Source organism: Balaenoptera physalus (assembly GCF_965194825.1).
Source record: "Balaenoptera physalus genome assembly, chromosome: 5".
NCBI lineage: Eukaryota > Metazoa > Chordata > Mammalia > Artiodactyla > Balaenopteridae > Balaenoptera > Balaenoptera physalus.
The window spans coordinates 61,508,388-61,522,501 of record NC_138884.1 but is presented as its reverse complement, the minus strand read 5'-3'; the positions used below and the strand labels follow the sequence as shown (position 1 = coordinate 61,522,501).

General features: G+C 36.7%; 1 protein-coding gene and 1 long non-coding RNA gene across 6 annotated transcripts in view; one reads left to right on the top strand and one right to left on the bottom strand.

Moving 5' to 3' along the window:
- Positions 1–14,114, top strand: part of LOC309661903 — a 1,098,809-nt gene that overhangs the window by 206,494 nt on the left and 878,201 nt on the right. The gene's annotated exons all lie outside the window — the stretch shown is intronic.
- The window catches only part of ADAMTS3 (ADAM metallopeptidase with thrombospondin type 1 motif 3), a 283,209-nt gene that overhangs the window by 7,617 nt on the left and 261,478 nt on the right, over positions 1–14,114 (bottom strand). For all 5 annotated transcript variants that reach the window (XM_082463723.1, XM_082463727.1, XM_082463726.1 and 2 more), the window contains 4 exons: positions 13,151–13,314; positions 7,549–7,714; positions 4,809–4,941; positions 837–1,044 (listed from right to left, as the gene is read on the bottom strand). In XM_082463723.1, the coding sequence (XP_082319849.1) occupies positions 837–1,044; positions 4,809–4,941; positions 7,549–7,714; positions 13,151–13,314 (671 nt within the window). The remainder of the gene's footprint in view (positions 1–836; positions 1,045–4,808; positions 4,942–7,548; positions 7,715–13,150; positions 13,315–14,114) is intronic.

The window sequence follows — 14,114 nt, the reverse complement described above, 5'->3', positions numbered from 1 at the left end:
GCTGGGGAAGCAAAGCACCTGGTTTTTTGAGAAATGCATGGACTAATGGTGAGCACAGGCTCAAAGACAGGAGTTCCGATACACTGCTGGGATCAGCAAGCCACTGACAGGCCTCTTTGCCTTTGGAGTGCAGGGGAAGGACTGCCGGCAAGGGCACCCCTGCAAGGTGGTATTTTGGACCATGGAGCTGAGCCTTGGTGGATGAGGGGGAGATGGTCACACAGGAGGAGGGGGAAGGGCAAGCCAGCCAAAAGGGAGGAGGCTCAGACCAGCGTGGTCTTCGAAACAGTCAACAGTTTACTCAGACTGGGACAAAGAGTTAGAATGAAGGAAGACGAACTAAGAAGAGTTATCATGGGATTTACTATGGTTATCATTTTGCAATGTATACAAATATCCAATCATTAAGTTGTACACCTGACTCTAAGGTAACGTTACATCAACTATACTTCAACAAAAAGAAAAAAAAGAAGCGTTCGTGTGGTGTCAAATGGGGCAGGGCCCTGCATTCAAGGTCAGGGATTTGGAATGCACCCAGGAGGAAAGGTGCAGTCCTGAAAAACTACGGGACAGAAGATCAGTCACCTTTCAGAGGCCTCTGTGTCACAAGACATCCAAACGTGGTTTGCCCCCATCAACTCACCTTTCATGCAAACACTGTTTTAACCTGTGACTTTTTCCTAATACCGACAGATGCGTAATGCTTCCCAAATACGTGACAGTTTCTCAATTCACACAAAGCCTACCTGATACGGAAGCCAAATTAAAATACAACTCACGTGCTTACCCCTCCCCCCTCACCCCCCAGCCAACGCACACAGAATTCGCACACCCACCTCGTTCCAGGGCCCCGTTTTCCACTGGGCCGGGCAGGGCACTCTGTTACAAGGCCGGCGGCTCTCCGGACGGCCACCCACGCAGTACTTGCTGTGCACCGAGCGGTTGGTGCCATCGTGGGACGGCTGGAGGCAGCGCACGGCGCGGAGCTGGTAGCCGGAACTGCCGCAGGTTTTGGTGCAGTGCTCCCATTCTTCTGCCGCCCAGCTGAGGATGAGGGTTAACACTTAACTTGGCAACCGGGTTGCGTGGTGTGCCCCTCCCTGCACCGCAAGCCTAGCTCTTTCTGCCCTCTGAATGACGTGCCCCGCCCCGCCCCGCCGCGGGGCAGGTTCAGAAAGACGGGCACATCAAACAAAAAGTCTTAAAACTTTCTAACAGTCCTAGGCGGGGCACATCTATTTGTTATGCCCTAGTATTCTGCCTCCCAGTGACTCTGAAACAACCTTCTCTTTTCCAAAAGAATCATCCACAGAGGGTTTCTGAAACTCATCTTAAAGTTGTCCCCTTAGATTCAGGCATGGTGGTAGTTTCCCAAAATAGCACCAACTCATAAAGAAGATGTGGCACATATATCCAATGGAATATTACTCAGCCATAAAAAATGAAATGATGCCATTTACAGCAGCACGAATGGACCTAGAGATGATCATACTAAGTGAAGGAAGTCAGAGAAAGACAAGTATCATGATATCACTTATATGTGGAATCTAAAACTATGCTAAAAATGAACTTATTTACAAAACAGAAATAGATTCACAGACATAGAAAACAAACTTATGGTTACCAAAGGGGAAAGGAGGTGGAGGAGTGATAAGTTAAGAGTTTGGGATTAGCAGATACAAACTGCTATATATAAAAGAGATAATCAACAAGAACCCACTATATAGCACAGGGACCTCTACTCAATATTTTGTAATAACCTATAAGGGAAAAGAATCTGAAAAAGAACATATACATACATATACATATGTATAACTGAATCACTTTGCTGTCTACCTGAAACTAACACAACATTGTAAATCAACTATGCTTCAATAAAAATAAAATAAAATAGAAACCAACTCATTAAAATAAATAAAACCAACTCATTCTCAGCCATATTGCCTCACTGTGTTAAATATCTGAAAGGAAATGTAAAAAGGCTCCATCTGATGCCTGCTATGACAAGGTGATTTGGTTGCTGCTGCTTTTTCATTACCTCATGAGTTTACTCATGTTTGAATATTCTAAATGAGATTACAGTTCCATCCCTATGATTGTTGCTGTGAAGGCTACCTGACATACCCATCTTGTTTGGAAAATTCAGTTCTTCATATAGGCCCTTATTGGACCTGATCAAAAGGTAAAGGTTGTATGCATCTGGGCCTGAGCAGAAACTGCTTCCATGAATGTACCTGATAGAAGTATTTCCAAGGAATTTATTTTCAAAAAGATTTCCTATGGGACATTCCCAAATTCTATGTCCAAATTCAATGTCAGTGCCCCAGCCCTCTCCAAATTAGCTATGGATACAATATGACAGACAGTTCGTCATTGCATATGTCCCAAAGGGTTGTCACCATTGATTCCAACTAGGTAATCAATCTGTTAGTATGTAATGGAGGCATACTATTTATCCTTTCCAAAGTTACTTTCCCTGTGCAATTTTTTTTCTTTTCGTATGTATGGAGCACCAAAATATAAACAGGTTAAAACCTTGGCAGTCTTTGCTATTCAGAGTTTAAGACTGCCATAGGTTTTCAACTGGCAGTAGAATGAATTGTGGCAACTAAGAAATTTTACTCAATTTTGAAGGCTTCCACTGTGACTCTCATTTAAAGACAGGTGTTAACATGAGAAGTATATACTTCATAGTCATAGATACTTTTTGTTACCTTTATTCCCTCCTGAAATTCCCAGAATGACAATAAAAAAATACATAAAATGGCATACACTCATAAAGTGTTCAGCATGATGGTTTGATTTACATATATTGTGAGGTGACTACCACAACAGGTTTAGTTACATCCATCATCTCATATAGATGCAAAGAAAGAAAAGAAAAAAGAATTCTCCTTGTGACGAGAACTCTCAGGATCTCCTGTCTCCATAACATTCCTATGTATCATACAGCAGTTTAATGCTGCAGTCTATACACATGTGAACAGCCAATGTTCACCAGACATAGAAAGTCTCTAACACAAATGCTGAACGAAGGGCAAAAAGAAATAGAAGAAGTAATGCACAAAAAAGCAAATCATCTTTAAGAGCCTAAAAAAGGTAAACGAATATATTACATCTTTGAAATAAGAATCAAATGTCTGGAAAACAGAACATTTGATAAACAAAACAGCGCTTGGATGTTAAAACTCTCTTGGATGTTAATGACATAATAGCAAAAATGGAAAAATTCAGCAGGAAGAACAGTAAATACCAGGAGAGAAAAGAAAAGAAAAGAATTAGATCTGTCTAGAAACCCTAACTACAAATTTCCCGGAAAGAATACTGAAAATCATAGGGGAAACTTTTCAAAGAAAAAATACAAGAAAATTTCCCAGAGGTAAAAGATATTAGTTTTGTGTTTTAAAAAGTCTACAAGTATACAGCACAAGAGATGAGAAAAAATGAGCACGAAGGCAGTTTATCACTATGAAATTTCAAGACACTAAGAACAAAATGATCCTACAAACTTTGAAAGACAGAAAAAAAAGAGAGGTCACATAGAAATAATTGAGAATTAGAGTAGCAAATGACTTTTCAAGAGCATCACTGGAGTCTAGAAAATAATGGAGCAAGTTTATAAATTCTGAGAAAAATATATTATAGGTTGGAATGGTATACATACGTGTGTGTCCAGATGATCAAGATTAAGAGCAGAAGAAAGACTTCTTATATACCCTTATATTTTAACCTCTTATATACTTTTCTTAGGTGCATAGAAGCTTAATTCTTATATAAAATTTTTCCTTTGTATATAGTTTTTTTCATGAAACGACTGAAAGATATGACCTATCAGAATGAATGAATACTCTAAAAGATAAGAAAAAGAATGCAGAAAACAGGAGATCCAATACAAGAGACATGCAGTAGGAATCCCTTGGAGGATGGTAAAAAGAAGCCCCAGGACAGAAGCTGTGTAGGAGCTCAGGCAGGAGCTAGAACACAGAGAACTCTCTGGGACATGTCTCTAAGAAGACACAAGGACAGGATACTTGAGTGTGTAGCATTTAGAGGAGAAGAGTTTGGGGATGACTTAGTGAAAAGTAGTAGAAAATGAGGCATAAAAATCAAGACATTCACTAACTCTAGGAGAAACAAAGTTTAATAAGAAAAGAAACATAAGCAGAGCATGCTAAGTGACTCAACTGTCAAGAGAGACACATGTTGTGAGAATAATATGAACTCTGAATATCAATATCAGTATTGATACACACACACACACACACACACACACAAATGAATCTATATATAAAACAGAAAGAGACTCACAGACATAGAAAACAAACTCAAACTTATGGTTATCAAAGGGGAAAGGGAGGGGAGGAGGGATAAATTAAGAGTATGGGATTAACAGATACAAACTACTATACATAAAATAGAAAAGCAACAAAGATTTACTGTATAGCACAGGGAACTATTGATACATTCAATATCTTGTAATAACCTGTAACGTAAGATAATCTGAAAAAAAATACATAACTGAATCACTTTGCTGTACACCTGACACTAACACAATATTGTAAGTCAACTATACTTCAATAAAAAAAGAGAAGAATAAATGAAAGCAGTTATTTTTGAGAAGCAGAGATATGGGGAAAAAACCCCACAGGACTACAGCTTTATACAATTCCTGTGAAATGATCTGACCATTGTAACCAGGTATATGTATTAGCTTTGACTAAAAATTAAGTTAGAACTAAAAAGAGCTAAAGACATTTAAATCCTTTTTATTTTGTCCTGAGTATATGATAGTTAAAATAAACACTTACAGTGGATGTGTACACTCTTGAATATTGCACATTCTTCTAATAGGTTTTGGCTTTTTGTTGGCCTCACAGAAGCTACGATGAACCATTTTATTATCACTTTTCCTACGGCATCCATATTTAGTGTACTGGAAACCTGGTAAGGGAAATATATTTCTTTGGATTTAATCACTTATTCATTCCATCATACATTTGATCATTCACTCATTCATTCATTCATCAAATATTTATTGAGTCATAAGTCAGGCACTGTTCTAGGTGCTGAAGTTTCAGAAGCAAATTAAATAGTTAAATAAAAATTAAATAAACAAAAATCCTTTATCTTTAATAAATATTACAAAGTATTAAATAGCAACTGCATGCTTGTTAATAAACTAGACCCTGATAAATGTCTCCTGTGAGAATCAGATATGAAAACTATGGCGACAATACCCAGTGACATAGGCTTCTACAGAAAAGACATATAGAAAATTGTAGGTCTCTTTGAACGGCTGAAGTACCATATGTGAAGTGGGTGGGAGATGGGAAAGGATCTGTTCTTAAAAGCCTTGAATGCCAGACAAATGTTTGGACTGTATCCAGGGAATTACTGAAGGTCTCCACAAGCACTGACTTAGACGTTTAAAAAAAATATGTGTATATATTTTTTAATTTTGAAAAATTTCAAATCTACAAAAAAGGTGTAAGGAAAGCACAATGAACATGTTACATGCCTTGCATCTAGATTAACCTTGTGTTACTGTGTCACCATATTTGATATATATTTATATATATATTAATTATAATATATAATACACATAATATATATACATTTATATATAAAATGTTGCTGAACCATTTGAGAGTAAGTTGCTGACATCCTGATTCTTCACTTCTAAATACCTCAGCTCATAACAAGCACGTTCTCTTACATAACCACAATATAATCTTGAAATCAGAATATTTAACACAAATATAATACTATTATCTAGTATAAAGATGATATTCAAAATTTATCAATTGTCCCTAGAATGTTCCTTATAGCAATGTTTTTCCTGTCGATGATCATGCACTGCATTTAGTTTTCACAGAATTAGTTAGGAATAGTTTCTGAGCCTCTTTTTGTCTTTTAATATTTTTGAAATGTATAAGCCAGCTGTTTTGTAAAATGTCCCACAATTTGGGTTTGTCAACTAATGATTAGATTCATTCAGGTTTTCACTTTGGGCAAGAATATTACATAAATTATGTTGTGTCAAATATCATATATTAACGCATATATATGGAATCTAGAAAACGGTACAGATGAACCGGTTTGTAAGGCAGAAAGAGAGACACAGACGTAGAGAACAAACATATGGACACCAATGGGGGAAAAGGGGGGTGGATGAATTGGGAGATTGGGACTAACATGTATACAATAACAAGTATAAAATAGACAACTAATGAGAATCTGCTGAATAGCACAGGGAACTCTACTTCACTTCGCTGTACAGTAGAAACTAACACAACATTGTAAAACAACTATACCCCCGTAAAAAAAAGAATTATGTTGTGTCTTTAGGGTAACACATTAGGAGACTGAAGGATCTGAATCAGGGAAGTAATATAATTCTACTGAAATTCATTCATTCATTCATTCATTCATCCATTCAAGAAAAATTACCCTGGAAATAAATGAAGAGAAGAAAATTAAATTTAGTTGGCTAGTTAAGAGACCTTTGCAATAATCTTCCCTTCCAAAGTTGTGAAGGAAACCTGGTGAGGGAGGAATAGATCTGGTAGATATCAAAAAAGTGTATCTGGTAAGTCTTGTGACCAAGTAGATGTTGACAATACAATAGAAGGGAGGATCCAAATTAAATGAGCATCTTGTGATGAATAAAGTGTCATTTAAAATAATTATCTAAAAACATTTTATGCCCCCTTTGGAGAAAAAAAAAACCTTTAAAAATACATCCTTGAGTTTAAAATCATGAAATATTTACCCAGGCATTCCCTATACAAACAACAAAATAACTTCTTGTTCTCAATTATTCAGTATCATTGTGAGAGAATTCTGTCTAGGCCAGTTCCATTCTGGAGCATTTGTTGTTCTGAACTAGAGGAATGGATGATGGCAGAGACTGAGAAACTCTGAGAACAGCTTAATGGATCTGCTCTAGAGAGAGCAGAGAGGCAGCAGAATGCAGTATGAACATGTGTGAAGAAGCCAGACTACCTCCCTGGGTTTGTATCTCATGGCCCCGGGCAAATTACTGATCTCCCCTGTGCTTCAGTTTCCCTATCAGTACGATAGAGGTAATAATAGTACTGACCTCATAGAGCCATTGTGAGCATTCATCATTAATACGTAAAATGGTATCTGGTACATAGTGCAACTAAGAGCTCTTTCATTATTAACACTGAAAAGAAATGCATAGGTATGGAAAGTAAAAGTGGAAAAGAAGAAAGGCAAGAACCAGAGGACACTGAATTTGGGAGAGTCTGGAAAGAGTAAAGTGACTAAGGGTACCACTACATGCATATGAGACAAGGAGGAAAGGCAAGGGGATTTTAAGAAGGTCTACCACTGTTATGAATGGATTCCTATCCTTGGTAGATCCTGAGATTTCAGTCAAAATGCTTTGTATTATTCAGTTGTGGTTATAGTTGGTGTTTCTCAGATTGTGGCCTCAATTAGAGACAATCCTTAAGGCAGAAGGAAGAAGATTGGCTTTTATATGAATTACATTTTAATATAATAAATGTGTTCAATTGTTACCTCCACCACAGGGTTTGGAACACTGAGACCAGCTCTTCAATGCCCACTCAAAAGTATCTAATTCTTCCTGGATGACATTGTTGTTGTTGATTGTAGGTGCAGAGTCCTCATGGATGATGTACTTATATGTCAGGCTAGAGCGCGTATCATTCTCTTGAGGTATAATCTAACATACACATGAAATAGATATGTAAATCACCTGAGAGAGTTTTAAATTTGAATGAAAAAATGACAAATATTTCAGAATGTGTATCTTATTAAAATTGGAAGACTTTCAAGTAGCTTCTAAAAATAGAATGTTTTTCTATCACTAAAGTACAGGTATGCCCTGTTTAAGAAAAAAAAAAAAGCAAACATATAAAATATCTTGACATTAAAAAGTAAAAAAAAAAATCCATCGAAGAGTAAGAAAAAAATTTGTTATAAAAATAATAACCTTACAATAAAATTCACCACAAATTTCCTCAAGTTATATATCTCCTGAGTGTACTTAAAAATTATTGTTTGAAAGACTGTTTTGTTATGATAATAAAGATAATAATGTTCCATCCAGAAAATATAGACATCATGGAAAAATATAAAGAAAATAAAAATCATCCATAATTCCAGTAAACCAGAGAAAACTAAAGTCAGTTTTATTATTTTGGGATATTGCCTCAAGATATTTGCATATTATCTGTGTGTGTGTGTGTGCGTGTGTGTACACATACATACTTTTCTGGTCCTGCTTATTTCACTTAATGTGTCACACACATTTCCCAAGACAGTAAATATTCTTTGAAGACATACTTTTAAATGTCAGCATAGTGTTTAATCCTAGTGTGCGTTATTTAATCATATAAATGAATATTTATATTTTGATTAAAATTTATCCCCAGTTTTGTGATGATTTCTGATTCTCTTTAGTGTGCTAAAGGGTACAAACACTTTTTTATAGCTCTCATAATAGACTAGTGAATGGCCCTTCAGAATAGTTAGAACAATTATTACTTTCATAATGAAAGTATATGACAATGCCCCCATTCAGCACTGCATATTATATCATTTTCCTCTTTGTTAACCGAATGGGCAAAAGATTGTTGTTTTAATTGCTATTTATTTGATAAATAGTAAAGTTTAATTTTCCTAAGTTTATTGGTCACTTGTATTTTGTCCACTATGTGTTGCATGTTCATGTTAGGTCCTCTTTTTTTTATTGCTATACATACCTTTTTTCCTAAATAATCTATGCAATAGGAAAATTAATCCTTTTTAAAAGAAACTTTGCAAACATATTCTCAGTTTTTTATTTGATTTTTAGTTCATTAGCAAAGCACTCTTTTTTAAAAAAATAGTTTTTACTGACTTCATGTAGCTTTTATAGGATTATATCCATTACACAAAAGGAGAAACGTGTAGTTCATTAGTATTTTAAACTAAACTTTTAGAAACAGCTTTTGTCTGATACTAAACCTGCTAGGATGAAGGATTTGGTTATCTGGGTTCTCTTTTTTCCCCCTTAGTCTTTGTGTTTAAAACAGTATTAAAAATTGAGCATCAGTCCCTATATTGGCCCTTATATGTGGCCAGATGTCTAAGCTTTCAACCCCAGACGGCCTAGCTGCCATGCTCTGGGGCTCCGAACCTGGGGTTCCAATCTTTCAGAGAGGAAAAGAAAGGCCATGATGACAGAGCACTGCTTGTCCATAACCCCTGTCCTAGCTACGCATCTCCTTCTTATATCGCCAGCCCACATGGCTCCCTGGGGTCACACTAATATCACTGGCAAAGACTTAAGGCAGGGCTCTGAGGCCAGACACCTGTGCTCCTGGAAAAGAACGCTCTGTCATTACATACGAGTAAAACAGAGCTTCTGATCTCCAATCATTCAAACTTAAAATAATCTAAATAAGAGTTTGATTAATGTATATTTTCCTATAAAATTATCTAACCTAAGGAAGAGAATGAGAGTCCAGAAATAAGCCCACTTAAATTTGGGCAATTAATTTTCGACATAGATGAAAAGGCAATTTAATGGAGAAAGGACAGTTTTTTCAACAAATGGTGCTGGACATTGTGGCGGCTTGAAAGATGTGTCCACAAGTCTTTTGACACTTTCCTTCTCAGTAAATGGAGCTTAATTCTCCTCCCCTTCAGTGGGGGGCTGGACTCAGTGACTTGCTTCTAGTAAATAGCAGCAGACATGAAAGGATGTCACTTCTAAGATTACGGTTAAGACTGACTTCTGTCTTGGTTGCACTCTCTCACTTTCTCAGTCACTTGAATCACTCACTGTTGGAAGCCAGCTGTCATGTGATAAGGACACTTAAGCAGCCAGTGGGCTCATGTAGTAAGGAACAGCGGCCTGCCAACCACCATGTGAAGAAGCTTGGGAGAAATCTTCCAAGGCCTTTCAACTACCACGTGACTGAGCCGGGAACTGAAAAGATTCTCCGCATTGGAGGCTTGAGGTGACTGCCGCCACAGCTGAGCGCATCCTCGTGAGATACCCTGAGCCAGAACTAGCCAGGTAAGCTACTACCAGATACCTGACCCAGAGGAACTATGAGATAATAATGTTCCTTGTGTTCAGCTACCAAGTTTGGGGTAATCTGTTATGCAACGATAGATAATATGGACATCCACATGCAAAACTAAGAACCTAACCTAGACAAAATGTATACAAAAATTAGCCTAAATGGTTCATAAATTTAAATGATTAAAATGTAAAATGTAAAACTATAAAACTTACCATAAAAAGAAAATATTTTGACCTTGGATTAGGCAAAAAAAAAAATCTTATATAATAAGAAAGTCTTGATCCGTAAAAGGAAAAATTGATAAATTGGACTTCAGTAAAGTTAAAATATTTTCTTTGTGAAAGACACTACTAAGAGAAGGAAAAGAAACTACAGACTAGAAGAAAATATTTGAAAGCCACATTTCACAGAGGACTTATATATTGAGTGTATATAAAGAACTCTGAAAACTTAAAAAGAAAAAAGCAACCTACTTTAACAATGGGCAAGAGATTTGAACAGACACTTAATCAATGAGAAATAATTTTCAAATTTAAAAAAAGACTTGGAACTAAGTGGGAAGATTTGATTTTAGACTAGTAGAATATTTTTATAGGGAATCCAATAAATATTGGTATACAGAATCTAACAATATTCAGATTAAGTTGATGGCTTCTGCTTTTGTCCATGAGGAGGTAACAGAGTTGCCTTCCTGATATTAAAAACAATAAAACTGGATAGAACATTTGAGGGAATTTTTTCTGCAATGAATAACATGGCAAAGGGCAATGATCCCTGTGAGAAGAGTAACATGCCAGGCAGGTCCCGGCTTCCTGACAGGGCCAGGTCTGGACCCTGGTACTGGCAGCAGGAGCGCAAGCCAAGACAGCAGTCTCACTGAACTGAGCAGGAGGGTGGAGTTTTGGAACTTTCAGGGCAGGGCACTAAAGAAAAGGGGGCTTCGTGGAGGGGGGTCCAGAAAGCTGCATGGGTCTGAGACTGAGGGCTGGTCCGTGCATGCCCAGGCCAAGACACCATGCCGTCTGTGAATGAGTGGTTGCTGCAGGGCTGAGAGCAGGACAGAGATACCTGAGGACAGGCAGGGCTGAGGGCTCTAGGTGTTCTTATGGCCTCCCTAACACTTCAGGTATTCAGTTAAGGCACCAGAAAGCCATGCCATAAAAATAAGAACAAAATTGAAATAGACCAGCCCTAAGAAAGGATCAACCAAGCCTCAAAGTATTGGTGGGAACGGACAATAAATTAACTACCAGACAGAATAAAACCTAGTGCTTTTAAGGAAGGCAACATAAACCAAATGCCCTACAACTTGTCATCTATACTGCTCAGTATACAATAAAAAAGTTTAAGAAGTATGAAAATGTGAACCATCATCAAGAAAAAAAATAAAGCAACCCATAGAAACAGACAGTATGAAGCCTCAGGACTTAGAGGAAAAGTTGGACATAATGAGTGAAAATACATGGACATCCCAGCAGAGAAATGAAAATTATAAAAAAAGAAAAAAGCATCGAATGGAAATTCTAGAAAATAAAAGTACACCATCTGACATGTAAACTTTACTGGATGGGCTCAATGACAGATTGGAGACCTCATAAGACAGTCAGTGAACTTGAACACAGTTCAACAGAAATTATCCAATTTGAAGAACAGAGAAAAGACAAAGATTACAAAAGGATGAACAAAGTCTAAGACACTTGTGGAACAATTTCAACTGGTTTAACACACATGTAAATGAGTCCCAGGAATAGAAAAGAAAGAGATGGGGAAAAAACATAAACTTGAAGACATAATGGAAAATTTACCTCAATTTGGTGAAAAACATCAACCTACAGAGCCAAGATGCTTGGTGAACCCCAAGCCAGATACATACAAAGAACATCACAAACTAAGCATGTCGCAGACAAACTACGAAACAAACACACCAAAACAAAACAAAAAGATAAGGAGAAAATTGTAAAATGCAGCCAGAGAAAACTGACACATTAAATGCACAGCAGCAACGTAAATGAGGTTGACTTCTCATCATAAATAACAGTTTCAAGAAGACAAATGCTACATAAATGAGTCGAAGACAGCTCCTGTATATTGGCGACCCCTAGGTCGCTTATTTATTCACAGCAAGTTGAGACCCACCCATTAGCTCTAAAGCCAGCTGGCACCAAACTCAGATTTTCACATATGCAGTTGTTTTAAATGTGGCCCAAAAAAGTACATTTCTAGCCGTCTGGAGCCTGCTTGCTTTGCACCCCAAATCCACTCATTATAAATAAGACTTTGTGGCTATCAGGACCCCAAGCGGCTGCTACCTTTTGGAGTTCTCAGACCCAGAGTCTCCCCGCTGTGCTGCTGAGTGACATCACCTAGACACCTAAACCCCTTCTCGAGTTCCCCTTCCCTCACGAGTTACCTTGCCCTTGTCTCCCTCCTGATGGTGGCCCCATAAGCAAACCTGCTAAGGCATCACCCAAACAATACGTGTGGGTGCTACTGCCACCTCATGGTCATATCTATTTCCTAGATCAGCCCCCAAATTCCTGGAACTCCCTACAACAACAGAAAAACATCTTTAAAGTGCTGAGAGAGGAAAAAAAACAAAACAAAAACTAGCCACCCCCAATTTTATATCTAGTGAAGATATCCTTTAAGAATGAGGGTGAAATAAAGATGTTTTCAGAGAACTGAAAGCTGAGAGAATAATTTGCTAGCATGCATACCCGCACCACGAGAAATGCTAAGGGAAGTTCTTTATATTGAAGGTAAATGATACTAGATGGAAAATCAGATTTACAGAGAAAAATGAAGAGCAGCAGAGATGGTAAATATGTGGCTAAATATAAAAATCTATTTTTTCTCTTTTTGTCTTTAAAACATAACTGATTACTAAAATCAAAAATCATAATACTGTATTATTTGGTTTATAACATATATATAATAAAATATATGACAAAATTGCCCAAAGAATAAAGAGGGGAGGATAAATGGAATTATAAAAAACAAGCAAGGTAAACATGTTTTGAGATAAATTAATTATAAAAATATAAACTAAACCAACTACATAGCGAGCCTGTAATGCCACATACCAAGACAATAACAGGATCATGTAAAGGTCCATCGGTGTGAAGAGTTTCAATGTCATCTTCAATGTTATAATCCCATTCCACGCCAAGATCTATGAAGGTCTTCGACTTGGCTTCCTCCCCTTTTCCATTTAAAATATAGTGGCCTGTAGCCTGATTCTTAATTGCTGAAGGATGAAAAATGAGTAACCGGCATACATTTTATTTTATCATACTACAGCTTTGAAGATCCATATTAAGTCTATCCCCTTGCATAAATGAAAGACCGTGTTTATGAGCATCAAAGCAATCAAAATGAGTGTTACTTCTGATAGGACTCCTACTTCATTCATTAGGCATTCAAAATTCTCAAGAAGCGTTCCTAACCAGTTAAAAACAGTGGCAAGATGGTTAAGTAAGAAATAAAAATTAACAAATATTCCCATTTGAAAACACTGTCGAAGAGGTTAACAGTTTCTAACCCATTCATCATATACATTTCCTCAGGAAGGTGGAAATATTTTTAAAATAATGGCTATTTCCACAACAATTAATACAAATGATTTATGCTAGGACAGAATATAACATAATGTCTTTTTTACTGTGTATCTCTTTCAAGTTAAGTCAGAATATTACAGGTACTCAAAATAGTTGAACTAATTTTTAGGCCAACAAACAATTAGTCCTTATGACTATAAAATTCTAAGGTCACATTACCTACTTATATGACCAGGAAAAGCTCTTTACTGGTGATAGAATTTGTAATATACTATAGATTTACTATACATTATAAAATAAAATGCTTTCTCTAATGGATAAAAAATAACAAATGGGATTTTAAAGTTTGGAGGTACATCGGTATTTAATGATGTTAGGAAATAAAATTTCAAAAGTTGTTACCATTACTGAAAATGTGCAGAAAACATGAGTAATTTTAGTTAAATGCATTTATTCCCCTTGAAATTTTTAAAGTAGTCTAATTTTTCCA